Source organism: Trachypithecus francoisi, unplaced genomic scaffold, assembly GCF_009764315.1.
Source record: "Trachypithecus francoisi isolate TF-2019V2 unplaced genomic scaffold, Tfra_2.0 Lachesis_group16, whole genome shotgun sequence".
NCBI lineage: Eukaryota > Metazoa > Chordata > Mammalia > Primates > Cercopithecidae > Trachypithecus > Trachypithecus francoisi.
This window is the reverse complement of record NW_022681461.1, coordinates 20,431,832-20,448,601: the sequence shown is the minus strand read 5'-3', so window position 1 is coordinate 20,448,601 and position 16,770 is coordinate 20,431,832. Positions and strand designations below refer to the sequence as shown.

Here is a 16,770-nt window from a genome sequence, read left to right as displayed (position 1 = left end):
TGCTTTATTCTTTAAGAATGTTGAATATTGGCCCCCACTGTCTTCTGGCTTGTAGGGTTTCTGCAGAGATCCGCTGTTAGTCTGATGGGCTTCCCTTTTTGGGTAACCTTTCTTTGTGGCTACCCTTAGCGTTTTTTCCTTCATTTCAACCTTGGTGAATGTGATGATTATGTGTCTTGGGTTGCTCTTCTTGAGGAGTATCTTAGTGGTGTTCTCTGTATTTCCTGAATTTGAATATTGGCCTGTCTTGCTAGGTTGGGGAAGTTCTCCTGGATAATATCCTGAAGAGTGTTTTCCAGCTTGGTTCCATTCTCCCCACCACTTTCAGGTACACCAATCAAATGTAGGTTTGGTCTTTGCACATGGTCCCATATTTCTTGGAAGCTTTGTTCGTTTTCGTTCTTTTTTCTCTAATCTTGTCTTCATGCTTTATTTCATTAAGTCGATCTTCAGTCTCTGATATCCTTTCTTCCGCTTGATCGATTCGGCTGTTGATACTTGTATGTGCTTCACAAAGTTCTTGTGCTGTGTTTTTTCACTCCATCAGGTCATTTATGTTCTTCTCTAAACTGGTTATTCTAGTTAGCAATTCCTCTAACCTTTTTTCAAGGTTCTTAGGTTCCTTGCATTGGGTTAGAACATGCTCCTTTAGCTCGGAGGAGTTTGTTATTACCTACCTTCTGAAGCCTACTTCTGTCAATTGTGCAAACTCATTCTCTGTCCAGTTTGTTCCCTTGCTGAAAGGAGTTGTGATCCTTTGGAGGAGAAGAAGCATTCTCGTTTTTGGAATTTTCAATCTTTCTGTGCTGGTTTTTCCCTAATCTTCGTGTATTTATCTGCCTTGAGTCTTTGATGTTGGTGACCTTCGGATGGCGTTTCTGTGTGGATGTCCTTTTTGTTGATGTTCATGCTGTTCCTTTCTGTTTGTTAGCTTTCCTTCTAACAGGCCACTTTGCTGCAGGTCTGCTGGAGTTTGCTGGAGGTCCACTCCAGACCCTCTTTCCCTGTATATCACCAGTGGAGGCTGCAGAACAGCAAAGATTGCTGCCTGTTCCTTCCTCCAGAAGCTTCGCCCCAGAGGGGCACCCACCAGATGCCAGCCAGAGCTGTCCTGTGTGAGGTGTCTGTCGACCCCTGCTGGGAGGTGTCTCCCAGTCAGGAGGCATGGGGGTCAGGGACCCACTTGAGAAGGCAGTCTGTCTCTTAGCAGAGTGCGAGCCCTGTGCTGGGAGATCCGCTGCTCTCTTCAGAGCTGGCAGGCAGGAATGTTTAAGTCTGCTGAAGCTGCGCCCACAGCTGGCCCTTCCCCCAGGTGCTCTGTTCCAGGGAGATGGGAGCTTTATCTATAAGCCCCTGACTGGGACTGCTACCTTTCTTTCAGAGATGCCCTGTCCAAAGAGGAGGAGTCTAGAGAGGCAGTCTATCTACAGGGGCTTTGCTGAGCTGTGGTGGGCTCTGCCCAATTTCAACTTCCAGATGGCTTATTTTACACTGTGAGAGAAAAGCTGCCTATTCAAGCCTTGGCAGTGGGGATGCCCCACCCCCCACCAAGCTCCAGTGTCGCAGGTTGACTTCAGACTGCTGTGCTGGCAGAGAGAATTTCAAGCCAGTGGATCTTGGCTTGCTGGGCTCCATGGGAGTGGGATCCGCTGAGCAAGACTGGCTTCAGCCCCCTTCCCAAGGGAGTGAATGGTTCTGTCTCGCTGGCATTCCAGGTGCCACTGGGGTATGAAAACAAGCTCCTTCAGCTAGCTTGGTGTTTGCCCAAATAGTTGCCCAGTTTTGTGCTTGAAACCCTGGGCCCTGTTGGTGTAGGCACCTGAGGGAATCTCTCGGTCTGTGGGTTGCAAAGACCGTGGGAAAAGTGTCGTATCTGGGCTAGAGTGCACCATTCCTCATGGCACAGTCCCTCAGGGCTTCCCTTGGCTGTGGGAGGGAGTTCCTGACCCCTTGCGCTTCCTGGGTGAAGCAAAACCCCTCTCTGCTTCAGCTCACCCTCCGTTGGTTGCATCCACTGTCAAACCAGTCCCAATGAGATGAGCCGAGTACCTCAGTTGGAAATGCAGAAATCACCAGCCTTCTGTATTGATGTTGCCTGGAGCTGCAGGTTGGAGCTGTTCATATTCAGCCATCTTGCCAGCCACCAGTGTAAACGAGTTTTATCCTCAGTCTGTTAGCGAGTACGTTACTAGCCAGGTGTGGTGGCTCACATCTGTAATCCCAGCACTTAGGGAGCCAGAAGCAGGCAGATCATTTGAGGTTAGGAGATCGAGACCAGCCTGGCCAACATGGTGGAACCCCATCTCTACTAAAAATACAAAAATTAGCCAGACATGGTGGTGGGCACCTGTAATCCCAACTGCTCAGGAGGCTGAGACAGGAGAATCGCTTGAACCCTGGAGGCAGAGGTTGCAGTAAGCCAAGATTGAGTCACTGCACTCCAGCCTGGGCGACAGAGCGAGACTCCGTCTCAAAAAAAAAAAAAAAAAGAAAAAGTGAGTTAATGTCCCATTACTCCTGAACACTTTAGTGTTCACTTTAGTGTTTTACAATATTCTTTTCCTAGTCTGTTGGTGAGTTTTTTTGTTTCTTTAACTGTTTTTTGGAGAGCAAAAGTTTAATTTTAATACAATTGAATTTAGCAATATTTGCTCCAGATATTGAGCTTTTTGTATCACATCTGTGCAATTTTTGCCTAATTTAAGATCAAGAAGATTTTTCCCTATGTCTTTATTCTGGAAATTTTTTAGAGTTAGGTTTTATACTTAGGTGTCTCATCCATTTAATTTTTCTATGCGGTGCATGTGATGGGATCCTCTTTCTAGTTTTACATCTGCATTTATAGTTATTTCCATTTTATTTGTTAAAAAGACTATTCTTTTACTGTTGAGTTGACTATATATGACACAGACTATAAATAGACTGTGTCAGTCTATTTCAGACTGTTCTTTTCCAGTGGTTTCTGTGTCTACCATTTCCACCTGTTTCTGTCCTTTTGTTGATATCATACTGTCTTAATTATACTATAGCTTAATGTCTTGAAATCCAGAAAGGTTAGTCCTCCAACTTTTTGTATTTCCAAAATGTTTTCGACTGATTCTTTTGCCTCTTAGAATCAACTTATCAATTTCCACAAAAATTTCTGCTGAGATTTGGATAGAAATTGTGTCATGAATTTGGGAGAATTAACATTTTAGAAGTATTGAGTCTCTCAATTCATTAACATGGTGTATCTTTCCATTTGCTTAGGTCTTTTTAAGTTCTTAAAAATTGGTGATTTGTAGCTTAAGCATCCGTTCGTTAATATATGTTGTTAAATTTGTACATAGTGTATGGGCTGAATTGTGTCTCTCAAAATTTATATACTGAACCCTAACTCTGCTGTTTCACATTGTGACTGTATTTACAGATAGATTCTTTACAGCAGTGATTAAGTTAAAATGAGACTACTAGAGTGGGCGCTAATCCAGTTTGACTGGTGTCTTTATAAGAAAAGGAAATTTGGTCTCACAAAGAGACACCAGAGATGCATGCACACTGAGGAAAGCCCATGTGAGGACACAGAAAGGAAGTCATCTGTAAGCTAATGATAGACGTGGCCTCCAGAACTGTGAGAACATAGGTTTCTGTTGTTTAAGTTACCCAGTCTGTGGTATTTTGTTATGGCAGCTCTGCCTATCTCATATAGATTTGGTACCAAGCAGTGAGTTGTTGCTTAACAAGCACTTAGAAATGTGGAAGTGGCTTTAGAACTGGGTAATGGGTAGAGACTGGAAGAATTTTGAGGTACATGTTAGAAAAAAACCTAGATTCTATCGCTGAATAAATTGTTGATATAAAATATGGACGTTCAAGCTGTTTCTGGTGAGACCTCAAGTGGAAATGAGGAACATGTTATTTGACATTGAAGGGAATGTGGTCCTTGTTATAAAGCACCAAAGATCTTGGTTAAATTATGTTCTAGTGATGAACTTGGATATTTAACTGTGGAGATTTGTAAGTAAAATGTTGAAGGCACAGTCTTGTTCTCCTTGCAGCTGTCAAATCACTTGAGGCCAGGAGTTCAAGATCAGCCTGGCCAACATGATGAAATCCCATCTCTACTAAAAATATAAAAATTAGCGTGGTGGTGCACACCTATAGTCCCAGCTACTCAGAAGGCTATGCATGAGAATCACTTGAACCTGGGAGGTGGAGGTTGCAGTGAGCCGAGATTGTGCCACTACACTCCAGCCTGGGTGACAGGAGAATCTGTCTCAAAAAAAAATTATAATAATAATTGTACAATATATGGTTAATATGTATTTGATTTATTACAAAGATGCCAGCCTAGCTAAGTGGGGGAAGGATCAACTTTTCAACATATGGTGCCGAAACAACCGGATATCCATGTGGAAAGTAAATTAATTTCAACCCTTATCTTAATCATAAGCAGAATTTAACTTGAAATGAAACGTAGACCTAAGTATAAAGTCCACAAGTATAGTTTCTGGAACAAAAAATGTTGGAGAAAATGTTTGAATCCTTGGCAGTAGGTAAAGATATCTTAGGATATAAAAAGTGCAAATATAACAAGAGGAAAAAAAATAAATTGGACTTTATAAAATTTAAATTTTTCTGCTCTTTGAAAGACATTGTAAAAAAAGGTGAAAAGGCAAACCATCTAACCATCCACTTGGGAAAAATATTTGCAAAAATATTTTTACAAGTCCAGTCTTGTATCTAGAATATATGAGAAGACTAACAGCTCAATAATAAATGACTAAACAGATAACATGAAAAGATGTTCGACTTTGTTACTCACCAGAAAAATGCAAATCAAAGCTACATAGAAATACTACTGCACAATGGTTAGAATGGCTAAAAGTGAGAAGAAAGATAATACCATGTCAAGGTATTGTCATGACAGGGATTTAAAACTCACACGTTACTTGTGAAACTTGAAAATAGCATAACCCTTTGTAATAGTTTGGTAGATTTTAAAAATAAGGTTACGTATATACTTACCATATAACTTGGGAATTCTGCTCCTAGGTTTTTACCCAAGAGAAATGAAGTCATATGCCCACCAAAAGACTTGAACTAGAATACTCATAGTAGGGTTATTCATAATAGTAAAAAGTTGCATGAAACCCAATTGTCTATCCAGAAGTGAATGGATAAGAAAAAATAGTATATTCATATGTAGAATACTACTCAGGAAAAAAAAATACTAGTACATGTAGCAGTGATGGGCAGTGATCGAGAATCGGGGGAGCTTCCCTCAAGACTCCAGGGTATTTTAGGGAATAGAATGCAGGGTTACTTGCAAATTCCTTTAAGAGCTTAACAAAACTTGTTTCCTAAAACCTAACAACTACATTATAGAAGAGGAAAAGAATAGCCCAGTTTCACTAATAAATGTAAGATACAAAAATTTCAAAACATTAAAAGTTGAAATTAAGGTAACATAGTTGTTACTTTTGGGGGGATGCCTAATGATTGCAAGGAGCTTAAGGGAGGCTTATGAGTTGCTTGTAATGTTTCGTACTGGACCTGGGTAGTTGGTCGGTTGAGTGTGTTTACTTTCTGAAAATGTATTGAACTTTAGAGTTTATGTACTTTGTGTAGTAGATTATAATATACTTCAAAAAAAAAAAATGCTGCTGCTGCTTTCCAAAATGGGCAGAATTTCACAGAAGGGGAAACACAAATAACCAAGGAAGCTGTTTGTGTTTGATATGATATGTAACCATTATGCATTTGTGAAATTATAACTAAAACTAGAATGACATGGCCAGTGAGACTGATATAATTTAAAATCTTCGAACACCCTAAGCATTGTGAGGATATGGAGATACAGAAACTGTGCTGCTGGTGTTAGTATAATGTCTTATCACCACTTATGAAAATGGTTTGATAGTGCTAAGGTGAACATATATAATTTTACTCTTTGGGGAAGTTTTAGCCACAAGCACCTATATCAGGAGGAAAAAAAATAAATTGGACTTTATAAAAATTAAATTTTTCTGCTCTTTGAAAGACTTTGTAAAAAAAGGTGAAAAGGCAAACCATCTAACCATCCTCTTGGGGAAAATATTTGCAAAAATATTTTTACAAGTCCAGTCTTGTATCTAGAATATATGAGAAGCATACAAGCAAAAGCAAAACTCTGTAAGCAACACAAATGCTCACCAACAGTATAGTGGACAAATAAGTAGTGGTTTATTCCTCAGTGCAATGCAGTGTCACAGTAAAATTCAGTAAGCTATGAGTGTGGCTAAAATTTAAACATGGTTTTGTAAAAGAAGGAAGTCATGGGAAAATGTATGTCATATATGCTACAGTTTGGAAAGAGGCAGGAGTAAATGACGTATTATTTAGATAATCATTCATAGGTGCTGTAGTACAAACAACTAAATAAAAGCAAGATCATGATGAGAGGTAGGGAGCGTGACAAGGAGGAATGAGCTCCAGGAGGAACACATAAGAAGATGCTTCTAGGTCAGGATATGGTAATGTTTTATTGCTTGGCTGGGTTGGAAAATTCAGATGGGTCTTTTATTATTATTTTTTAAACTGTAAAATTTGTTTTTATATGTGCTCTATTTCCCCAAACTGTAGAAAAGTAAATTTCCTGAAGTATCTTTCAGAGATTAAAAATAAAACTGAATTCCCCAATTCTAGAGGCTTTAGGTATTGTGACTTGTGTGTTCCTCACAGATGTCCTGATTTAATACTGTGTTGAGTTAAAATATAAGATCTCTTTCTACTCAAAGCCTGTCATCAAGGACATTATTACAACAGTTCTACAATTTTTATTTAGCCTTAAAATTGTAAAACTACTTCTTTAAAATCTGCATTTTATAATTTATTTTTCTAATTTAGACCTGATATGTTCTCAGTTAATTCAAATTGGATAGCTTTTTGTCAAAACTGTTGTAGAACTTTGAATAAACATCTTTGAAATAAGTGGTGAATAAACATCTTTGGAATAAGCGGTGAATAAACATTTTTGCGCTAATCAACAGTGAATTACTTTTCTTTCAGATTCAAACATCTACTTCTTTGGGAACATCACAGATTTCACAGAAAATAATTCCTCTCTTGGAACTTCCGTCTGTTTCTGAAGATGGTAAAATGAAACTGCTTAAGGATATTTTTCTTACTTTATTAAAATTTCTGTTTTGAGGCATATTTTTCTCAAAGGACCACACAGAGGAAGGGAAATATCTTTTCCTTTTAAAATCTAGGTTATTGGTTGAGGTTCTATGAATGAAAGACAGATTAACGTGAGAAAACAAGCAGATTTACTGGCATTCATATTTCACGGGTACATGCAAGAAACTCAGGGATGAGTAACTCAAGGTGGTGATTAATTTTGGGTTTATATACCAGTTTGGACTTAAACAAAGGAAAAGAGGTTTTGAGCTTCAGGGATAGGGGTTGCTGGGGAGGCAAGGTATATGGGAAGGCGACCAGAACATATGGTGCACAAGGGTAAAGTTTCTTACGCAGATTTGTCAATGTTTTCTCTTTTGATAAGAATGTCTTGTGAGTAAGAGTCATCTTCCCTGGAACAGAAAGGAAGATACCTTTACAGGGTAGATTTCTCTTATAAATGTTAATTTCCCTTACAAAAGGGAAACTTAGGATCTGTCTTCAGAGCTTTTCCTGTCTGCTGTTTCTCAAAATAATTGACTTAGTATAATAATCCTTATGCCAAAAAGTCATGTTTTCGAGTGGCATATTTTGGTCTTCAATAGTCATGTAAGAAATTTCAGGCAATAGCAAATATTTGTATATTTTCAGGAAATTTTAACTAAAATTTACTTAAAATAGCACAATTCCTTAAAGTTGTTTTTGCAATGGGATTTTTTTGGCATAAAGTTGAACTCAAAATGATAAGGACCAGCCAGGTGCAGTGGCTCATGCCTGTAATCCCAGCACTTTGGTAGACCAAGGCCGGTGGATCACAAGGTCAAGAGATTGAGACGATTCTAGCCAACATGGTGAAACCCCGTCTCTACTAAAAGTACAAAAATTAACTGGGCGTGGTGACGCACACCTGTAGTGTAGGGAAGCTGAGGCAGGAGAATCGCTTGAACCCAGGAGGTAGAGGTTGCGGTGAGCAGAGATCGTGCCACTGCCCTCCAGCCTGGCGACAGAGCGAGAGTCCGAATCAAAAAAAAAAAAAGTGACAGGGACCACTAATAAGTTAATTATCTTTATTTGACTGTGAGTTAAAAAGTGCCACAAAACTTCATAGATGTCTTAATTTCTAATGTGTTTTTTAGTTATTTGGAAAATTTTGCTATAGTATATTTAAAACATTTTTTAAAATATTATTAAAGGAGAATCATCTTAATAATTATCTACATTTACATATAAAAATTTATAACTATTCTGATACCAAATATCTGCTTTTTAATGACCATATTAGAAAGAAAAGGTGTATGTCTATGTTTTTAAGACTTTAAAAATTGATAAATGTTAAATAACAGAAATTGCCATGTCAATTCTTGGTTTCTTTCTTTTTTTTTTTTTGAGACGGAATCTTGCTCTGTCGCCCAGGCTGGAGTGCAGTGGCGCTGTCTTGGCTCACTGCAAGCTCCGTCTCCTGGGTTCATGCCATTCTCCTACCTCAGCCTCCCGAGTAGCTGGGACTACAGGCACCGCCACCTCGCCCAACTAATTTTTTGTATTTTTAGTAGAGACAGGGTTTCACCGTATTAGCCAGGATGGTCTCGATCTCCTGACCTCGTGATCTGCCCAACTCGGCCTCCCTAAGAGCTGGGATTACAGGCATGAGCCACCATGCCTGGCCGATTCTTGGTTTCTTAGAGAAGAATTTTTTTTTTTTTTTTTTATAGTCACCGGAGAGAAGTTGTTTGTGAGATCATCTACTTTAATTTCAAGCTTAGTTTATTAGGGATATACTTCTGATTGTTTCATTTAAACCTTGTTTTATTGGTTTTGCTAAGTTATCTAATGCTTTTTAGTCCTTTTTAATATCAATACATGTATGTATGTACATCAACGTGTATATACATATACTATATTTGTATGTATATACGTATACAAAGCAGTGCTTGATTTCAGTTTACTTCATTCAAACTCTGCTGCTAATATTGCAGAGTTTATACCTAAGTCCTGTTACACTATCCAGGTAGAGTGAGCATATTAACACATTACTTTGAGTATTCATGGTGTGTATATCATTGGCATTGGCATTTCCTGTAAAATTTAAGCAATTTTAAAATAGACTAATGATTTCAAAAGATGGGCTTCTTCAGCTAAAGATTACATCTTATAATGTTCCATGCTGCTTAGTCGCCAAGAATGTTATTTAAAAGTACAGTATCCCTTTGTTTAAAATTGACAATAAAAAAGTACAGTAATGTCTGTATTATTTTCAATTTATTTTGATTCTCATGTTTATATTTGATATTTAAAAGAGAGCCTTAGTGTTTTTGTGTTCATATTTATTTCAGAAAAATATTGAAATACTGTTAAATTGATCATTTTAATTATTGACTTAAATAATGTTCTGTGAAATTTAGATTCAGAGGAGGAATTTTTTGATGCACCATGTAGTCCCTTGGAAGAACCTCTTCAGTTCCCAACTGGAGTTAAAAGTATTCGAACCAGAAAGTTACAAAAGCAGGATTGTTCAGTAAATATGACTACGTTTAAAATACGATTTGAAGTACCAAAGGTAGGTACTATGGTGAAATTGACATGGCTTAATTTGTTTGCTGTTTCTACTATTTACAGCTTACGATATAGTCTCATTGTTAATAAGCACTATCTTTTTCATCCCACTATCTTTTTCACTCTAATTAAACTAAATCCAGACTTGGCTGTGTGATTCTTCTTCACTCTCTTCTTTTTATTTTTATTTTTTTAATAAGATTAACTTCCTTAATCAAGAATGAGGGGTTTAAATGATATATTGTGGGTATTCAATACATGTTTTTGTGAAAACGATTATTTATGTTGTGTGTGTATTTTATGTCTGTGTGAGTATAAAATCTCTCCTAAATTTTAGATAATAATATATCAATTGTATGTATACCTCATATATTCACATGTAACCACTATGCACTAAACATGTTTTTGTTTTATGTACTGGTAGTTTCTTTTTTCTTTCTTCTCCAGGTTTTGATCGAGTTTTATCACCTTGTTGGAGATTGTGAACTATCTGTAGTAGAAATTCATGTTTTAGGATTGGGCACAGAAATTGAGATTAGAACATACGATTTGAAAGCAAATGCCTTTTTGAAAGAGTTCTGCTTAAAATGCCCAGAATACTTGGGTGAGAATCTCTATTTTTTAAAATAAATAAATTAATTTCATTGTTTGACTACCTGCTAGAGAGTTTTCAATTCTTTAGGCTCCGAATCAGTACATTTGCCAAAATATTCTCAGAGAACCATTCCATTTTTAGTCAATCTTTAACTTTTATAGTTGGTAATCTGGTGGGTACACCGGAGATAAAATGAAGATAATTTTATTCATTATGGAAAGTCAGATGGTAATGGTTGAATTTTAAATCTACTTAACTGAGGATTGGAACACTGAATTAGTTTCCTATTGTTGCTCTAACAATTTACCACAAACTTAGTGTGCTTAAAAACAACACAAATTTATTATCTTAAAGTTCTGTATGGCAGAAGTCTGACACAAGTCTCACTGGGCAAAACTCAAGGTGTCAGTAGGACTTCCTTTTAGGAGGCGCTAGAGGAGGGTCCATTTTGTTGTTCAGTCAGGTGTTGGCAAGATTCATTTACACATGCTTTAAGTCTATGTTTTCTTGTTGCCTGTTAGCAGATGGCTGCCCTTAGGCCTCTGTTGCTTTTTGCACCTAGCTGCTAACCACTACAAGGCATCGGATACTCCTCATGTTGCCATATCTCTAACCTCCTCTTCTGCCTTTTGCTTCCACTCTTCAAACTCCAGTGATTAGATTGGACGCACCTCAATAATCCAGGATAATATACCTTAAACCTTAACCTTAATCACGTCTTCCAAGTCCCTTTTGCTGTATGAGTTAACCTATTCTCAGATTCCGGGGGATTAGAGTGTAGGTATCTTTGTTGGGGGCAGAGGGCAGTGTTCTGCTTACTGCAAACCTTTTGTGTTCCAGAATCATAATGGATATATGATCCCTAAGGAAGTGTTCTGGTTCCTATGTTAGGTAATTAGGAGGATTGTATTTATATTTCTTCATTTCTATTTTTTGGATTTTTTCTTGAAAGATATTTGTGAACAGTAGAGGGAATTATTAGGACACCAGTTTCATTTCATTAAACTCCTTTGTAGCATAGTAATATTATGTATGAGCAGAGGTGGAATTAAAATTTTTTAAATAGACTTTATTTTTTAGAGCAGTTTTAGATTCATGGGACAATTGAGCAGAAGGTACAGAGGTTTTCCATATACTCGTTGTACCCACACCTGCATAGGCTTTTTCATTATCAACATCCTCCACCAGAGTGATACATTTGTTACAATTGATAAACCTACACTGGCACATCATTATTACCAGGAGTCCGCAATTTAAAGTTCACTGTTGCTGTTATACTTTCTGTTAGGACATGTATAATGACATGCATCTACCATTACCTTCTCATGTGGAGTAGTTTCACTGCCCTAGAAATCCTCTGTGCTCCACCTATTTGTCCCTCCCTCCCACTGTAACCCCTGGCAACTGCTGATCCTTTTAGTGTCTCCATAGTTTTTCCAGCATGTCACATATTTGGAATCACATATATCCTTTTCAGATTGACTTATTTCACTTAGTAATATATACTGAAGTTACCTCCATGTCTTTGCATAACTGGGTAGCCTATTTCTTTTTTAGCAATGAATGATACTCTTGTCTGGATGTACCACAGTTTATTTATCCACTCATGTACTGAAGGATATCTTGGTTGCTTCCAAGGTTTACCAATTGTTAATAAAGCTGCTGTGAACATTTGAATCAAAGTTTTTGTGTAGACGTAAATTTTCAGTTTCACTGGGTAAATACCAAGGAACATGATTGCTAAAACATCAAGAAACAGTTTGCTCTAGTAATTGGAAAGAAAAGCAAACCAATGTGACAGTGTTCCCTAATAACCCAGGAACTTTATAGCAGTTACTAATTTTTATGTTTATTCTTATGTTTGTTTTCCCAAGAACAAAGGATTAAAAAATCCTTGCAAACAGAAAAAAGAGTATACAGTTATTATTGTGCTTATTTCTGTAATATTTTTGTTTCTGTTTTCTTAGAGGGAGTGAATAGCAGTTTTTTGCACAAAGTAAATGATCAGTAAATGCTTGTTCAATGAATGAATAAATGTGTAAACAAAGTGAGAACTTTTTTAAGGCTTCAAGTGTGGCTAGCACTTGCAGTAGAAAACAGATTTATGTGCTAAGCATTGGGTTTGGAGGACTCTGTGCAATTTGTGGCATTTTTTTCCTCAGGAATTGTATGATTAGTTTGTAGTCCTTTCTTCCAGTCTTTAGATACTAATTTTCTAGCAACCGTAAGTCATTTGGTGATGAGAGTTTTAAAGGCTTTTTATAAATTCTCTTCTACAGTGGTTTTCTTAGTATAGCACATTTTGAGCAGAAACAGTAATATTAAAATGGGAGAGTTCCTTTAATCCCCCTCGCAGGACGTGCCACAGGGGTGTGCACATCTCTAGGGGGAGCATGCACGTGGGCAGGTGCAGAGGCTGTGGGGAGTGCTTTTGGGCTCCGGCCCCAGGGCAGCATCTAGGGGTAGGTGTCTGCAACTCCTAAAGCCCAAGGGGCTGTGTTAACAGTATGCTCTTTCAACTTTGCCATCTGCAGACGGCTTTTGTTAATCAGTTCAATAGACTGTCTTCCTTATCACAAGGGCAGGGGGCCAGTGTGATGGCCTGAGTTCTCGCCCAGTGTACCAGAAGAATCGGATGACATGTGCACTGGAAGGATGAGTGCAAGGTTTTATTGAGTGGTGGAGGCGGCTCTCAGCGAGATGGATGAGGAGCCGGAAGTGGGGGATGCGGTGGGAAGTGGTCTTCCCGCTAAGGTTGGGCCGTCCAGCAGATGGACTCTTCTCTGACTGTCGCTGGCTGAACTCCCCTCGGCATCCAGATGTCCTTCCTCTTCTCTCTTTCTCTGCCATGCTACCCCGCCACTCTCTGCCACTATCCACCACTCTGTTCCTCTGCTCTTCTCAATGCTCAGATGCTTGTATCTGTGCTCACTAAGGCCTTGGGCTTACATGGGCACAGGATGGTGGGTATGGTGGGCCAAAAGGCAACTTTTCAGGTGCGAAAACAGAAATGCTTGTTCTCACTTAGGGCCTCCAGTCTTTAGGCTTGAGGGTGGGACCTTTGCTGGGGAACTGCCCTTTTCTACCCAGTATTTCCCTGTCTCCTGTCCATATCAATATAACTAATAAAGATTGACTACATGGTAATAGGGTTTATTTTAATCTAAACTAATACGCAGAAAACTTTGTTTCATCTCATTCCTGTTCTGTCTTCTGAACAGCTGGGTTTTCAAGGACTCTGATGATTTCCTTTTTAGTTATTTCAGTGATCCAGGGCCAGAATTCTCTTCCTGCCCTTTCATTCTTCCTAAAAACCATTCTGGTTTCTCTTTAATTGATTACTATTTTTCTTACCTTACCTCCTATCTAGGTTTAGAAGGGTATGAGACTTCAGTGTTGTGGCACATGAGGAGGTAAGGGAATTGTGAGGAGAAATTACATTTTTAGAGTTTAAAGAACAAAGAATTTACTTGACTTGAATAAGGTAGAATCCAAGGTCCAGAACTCATACAGGAAAACCTTCTTTTGCAATTACATAATTAATAAGATTGCTTGCATTTATTTTCAGTTACCTTTCCTATGAAAAGATAATTTTTAAAAAATTATTTTTAGATGAAAACAGGAAACCAGTTTATTTGGTTACAACCCTGGATAACACAATGGAAGACCTGTTAACGCTGGAATATGTAAAGGTAAGCAGTTTCATTTATATCTGCTTAATATGGTAAGTATGCAGCTGAAATGTTATAATCAAGTTTTATAAGTTTGGTATTATTCAGTTTGTTTAACATTCACTCTGACATAATCTCTGTAACTCCTAATACTAAGGTTTTTTTGATTTTGTCATCTTGTATTAAATAGCTGTGATTTATAAATACTTCATATAGCAAAATAAGATTATATTCTAAGTAGAAATGACCTGGAGTTTGATGATTTTTTCTCCCAACAGGAGTACTGAGAAAGAAACACACTTTTTAGTCTTGATAGAGTATATTGTTATATGTGATACAAGATAATGCTTTCCCGTTATTTTCCACTGTTTTGTGAAGTTACCTGATATTCCTAGGGTCAATAACTCCATTCCTTTTTTATTGATTTATGATATTCATTTTATCATCTGTTAAGTTTTTCTATGTACTATGGCATATTTCTAATTTTTCCATGTTTCTGCTGACTTATTTTTATATGTGTCAGACTATTTTAATAATTACTTTATAATAATAATGCAGAAAGCATTTAATCACTTTTAAAACCACTTTTGGCCGGGCGCGGTGGCTCAAGCCTGTAATCCCAGCACTTTGGGAGGCCGAGACGGGCGGATCACGAGGTCAGGAGATCGAGACCATCCTGGCTAACACGGTGAAACCCCGTCTCTACTAAAAATACAAAAAAAAGAACTAGCCGGGCGAGGTGGTGGGCACCTGTAGTCCCAGCTACTTGGGAGGCTGAGGCAGGAGAATGGCGTGAACCCAGGAGGTGGAGCTTGCAGTGAGCCAAGATTGCACCACTGCACTCCAGTCTGGGCGACAGAGCGAGACTCCGCCTCAAAAAAAAAAAAAAAAAAAAAACCACTTTTGCTATCCTTTATTGACGAGATATTTTAGGATTTTTGTTGTAGTATATGCATTATATAGCTTTTATATAACAAAAATGTTCTAGACCTAAATAAAATGGATAAAGAAAATATGGTATATACATAAAACAGAACACTATTCAGCCTTTAAAAGGGGGGAAATCCTGTCATTTGTATCAACATAGATGAATGTGTAGGACATTATGCTAAGCAAAATAAGCCAAGCACAGAAAGACAACTCACTGATGATCTTCTTTATGTGTGGAGTCTAATAAAACTGAACTCAGAAGTAGAGAGCAGAGTGATGGTTACCAGAGGGTAGCAGGGATGGGAGGGAGGGAAGGAGAGGGAATAGAGAGTTGTCAATCAAATGGTACAAAGTTCCAGATAGACAGGAGGAATAATTTTTGAGATCTGTTATACAGCAGGGGGACTGTAGTCAATAATAATGTGTTGTTTATTTCAAAATGACCAAGAAAGTGAATTTCAAATGTCTCACCACAAAAAAAGATAGGAAAGTGAGGTGATAGATATGTTAGTTAGCTTAATTTAATCATTTAACATTGTGTACATATGTCAGAACATCACATTGTACTCCATAAGTGTATATAATTATGATTTGTCAATCAAAAATATTAAATTTTTTAAAAAGAAAAAGAAAACACAGAGTACTTGGATACTTGGTGGACAATTCTGTCACGAATTTTGTTTTTAAATACAGGAAGAATTAGGAAGAACCGTACAGAGTTGTTGATGACCGAATGATTATTCTCCACACTTGATAATATCCAACATTTCCTCCCTTGATAATAAGAATGATAGTACGTAACATTTATTGAATACTTGCTATGTGCCAAAGAGTCCCATACTTACATTTTCTTTTGTTCTGGTGAAGCAGTTGCTTATTTAGGTAATTATATGTGTGTGTATATGTATATATATATATATATGTATAAGAACAGCTGGAAAAATTATATAAATGTATATTAGGACTATAATGTAATTGTATTTGTATGTCTTCCTACTTTGTTCTAACAGATTTGTTTTCTCTTTGGATAGGCTGAAAAGAATGTACCCAACTTGAAAAGTACCTATAACAATGTTTTACAATTGATTAAGGTATGAGTAGATAATTTATTTTTTAATTATATACTGTATTTCTATTTCTTACGGAAATTATTTTCTAACTGGAATTGCAAGATCTTTAAAGATAAGAAAATATTATAAATTGTATCCTTTATGCCACAAAGCGTAGTGCCTTGTAGACAGCTGGCAAGCAAATATTTATTGACCTATCACTAAAATCAGCTTTGTTCTTTAGGTAAATTTTTCCTCTTTGGATATTCATTTACACACTGAAGCACTTCTGAATACAATAAATTATCTTCATAATATCCTTCCGCAATCAGAGGAAAAATCAGCCCCAATGTCCACTACAGAGACTGAAGACAAAGGAGATGTCATTAAAAAATTAGGTATGTTTTTTAAAAATTTAGCATCAACTTTTTTTTCTTTTTTAACCATATAGGTCAATAAATGTAGACTCTGACTTTATCATTAACTTCAAATATTGGCTTCAGAATTCTGTTGCCTAGGTTAATATCTAGAAGAATTCATTATATGCTAGGATAATTTTAGAAAATAAAGGAAACTACTGCTGAAGAAAATGTTGCTTTCGTTTATCATATATAATAATTGGTTTTAGTTTAAGATTATACTGTAGGAGTATTAGATTAAAAAAATTTTTTTTCTTCCACCTCGATCCCAGTAGGAGGATTAGATTTAAATTAAAATTTAATGCATTTCATAACATTATTTTAGATTAGACAAATACGACTAACAAAATTTGAGTAATGTCAGCTGGGTGCGGTGGCTTAAGCTTGTGATCCCAGTGCAGGGAGGCGAGCGC

The 16,770-nt window shown here is 37.3% G+C and overlaps 1 protein-coding gene across 1 annotated transcript in view; it reads left to right on the top strand.

Moving 5' to 3' along the window:
• VPS13A (vacuolar protein sorting 13 homolog A) overlaps positions 1–16,770 on the top strand; it is a 254,826-nt gene that overhangs the window by 98,200 nt on the left and 139,856 nt on the right. The window contains 6 exon segments of the mRNA XM_033237043.1: positions 7,030–7,114; positions 9,543–9,697; positions 10,141–10,297; positions 13,901–13,980; positions 15,921–15,980; positions 16,183–16,336. Coding sequence (XP_033092934.1) covers positions 7,030–7,114; positions 9,543–9,697; positions 10,141–10,297; positions 13,901–13,980; positions 15,921–15,980; positions 16,183–16,336 — 691 coding nt within the window.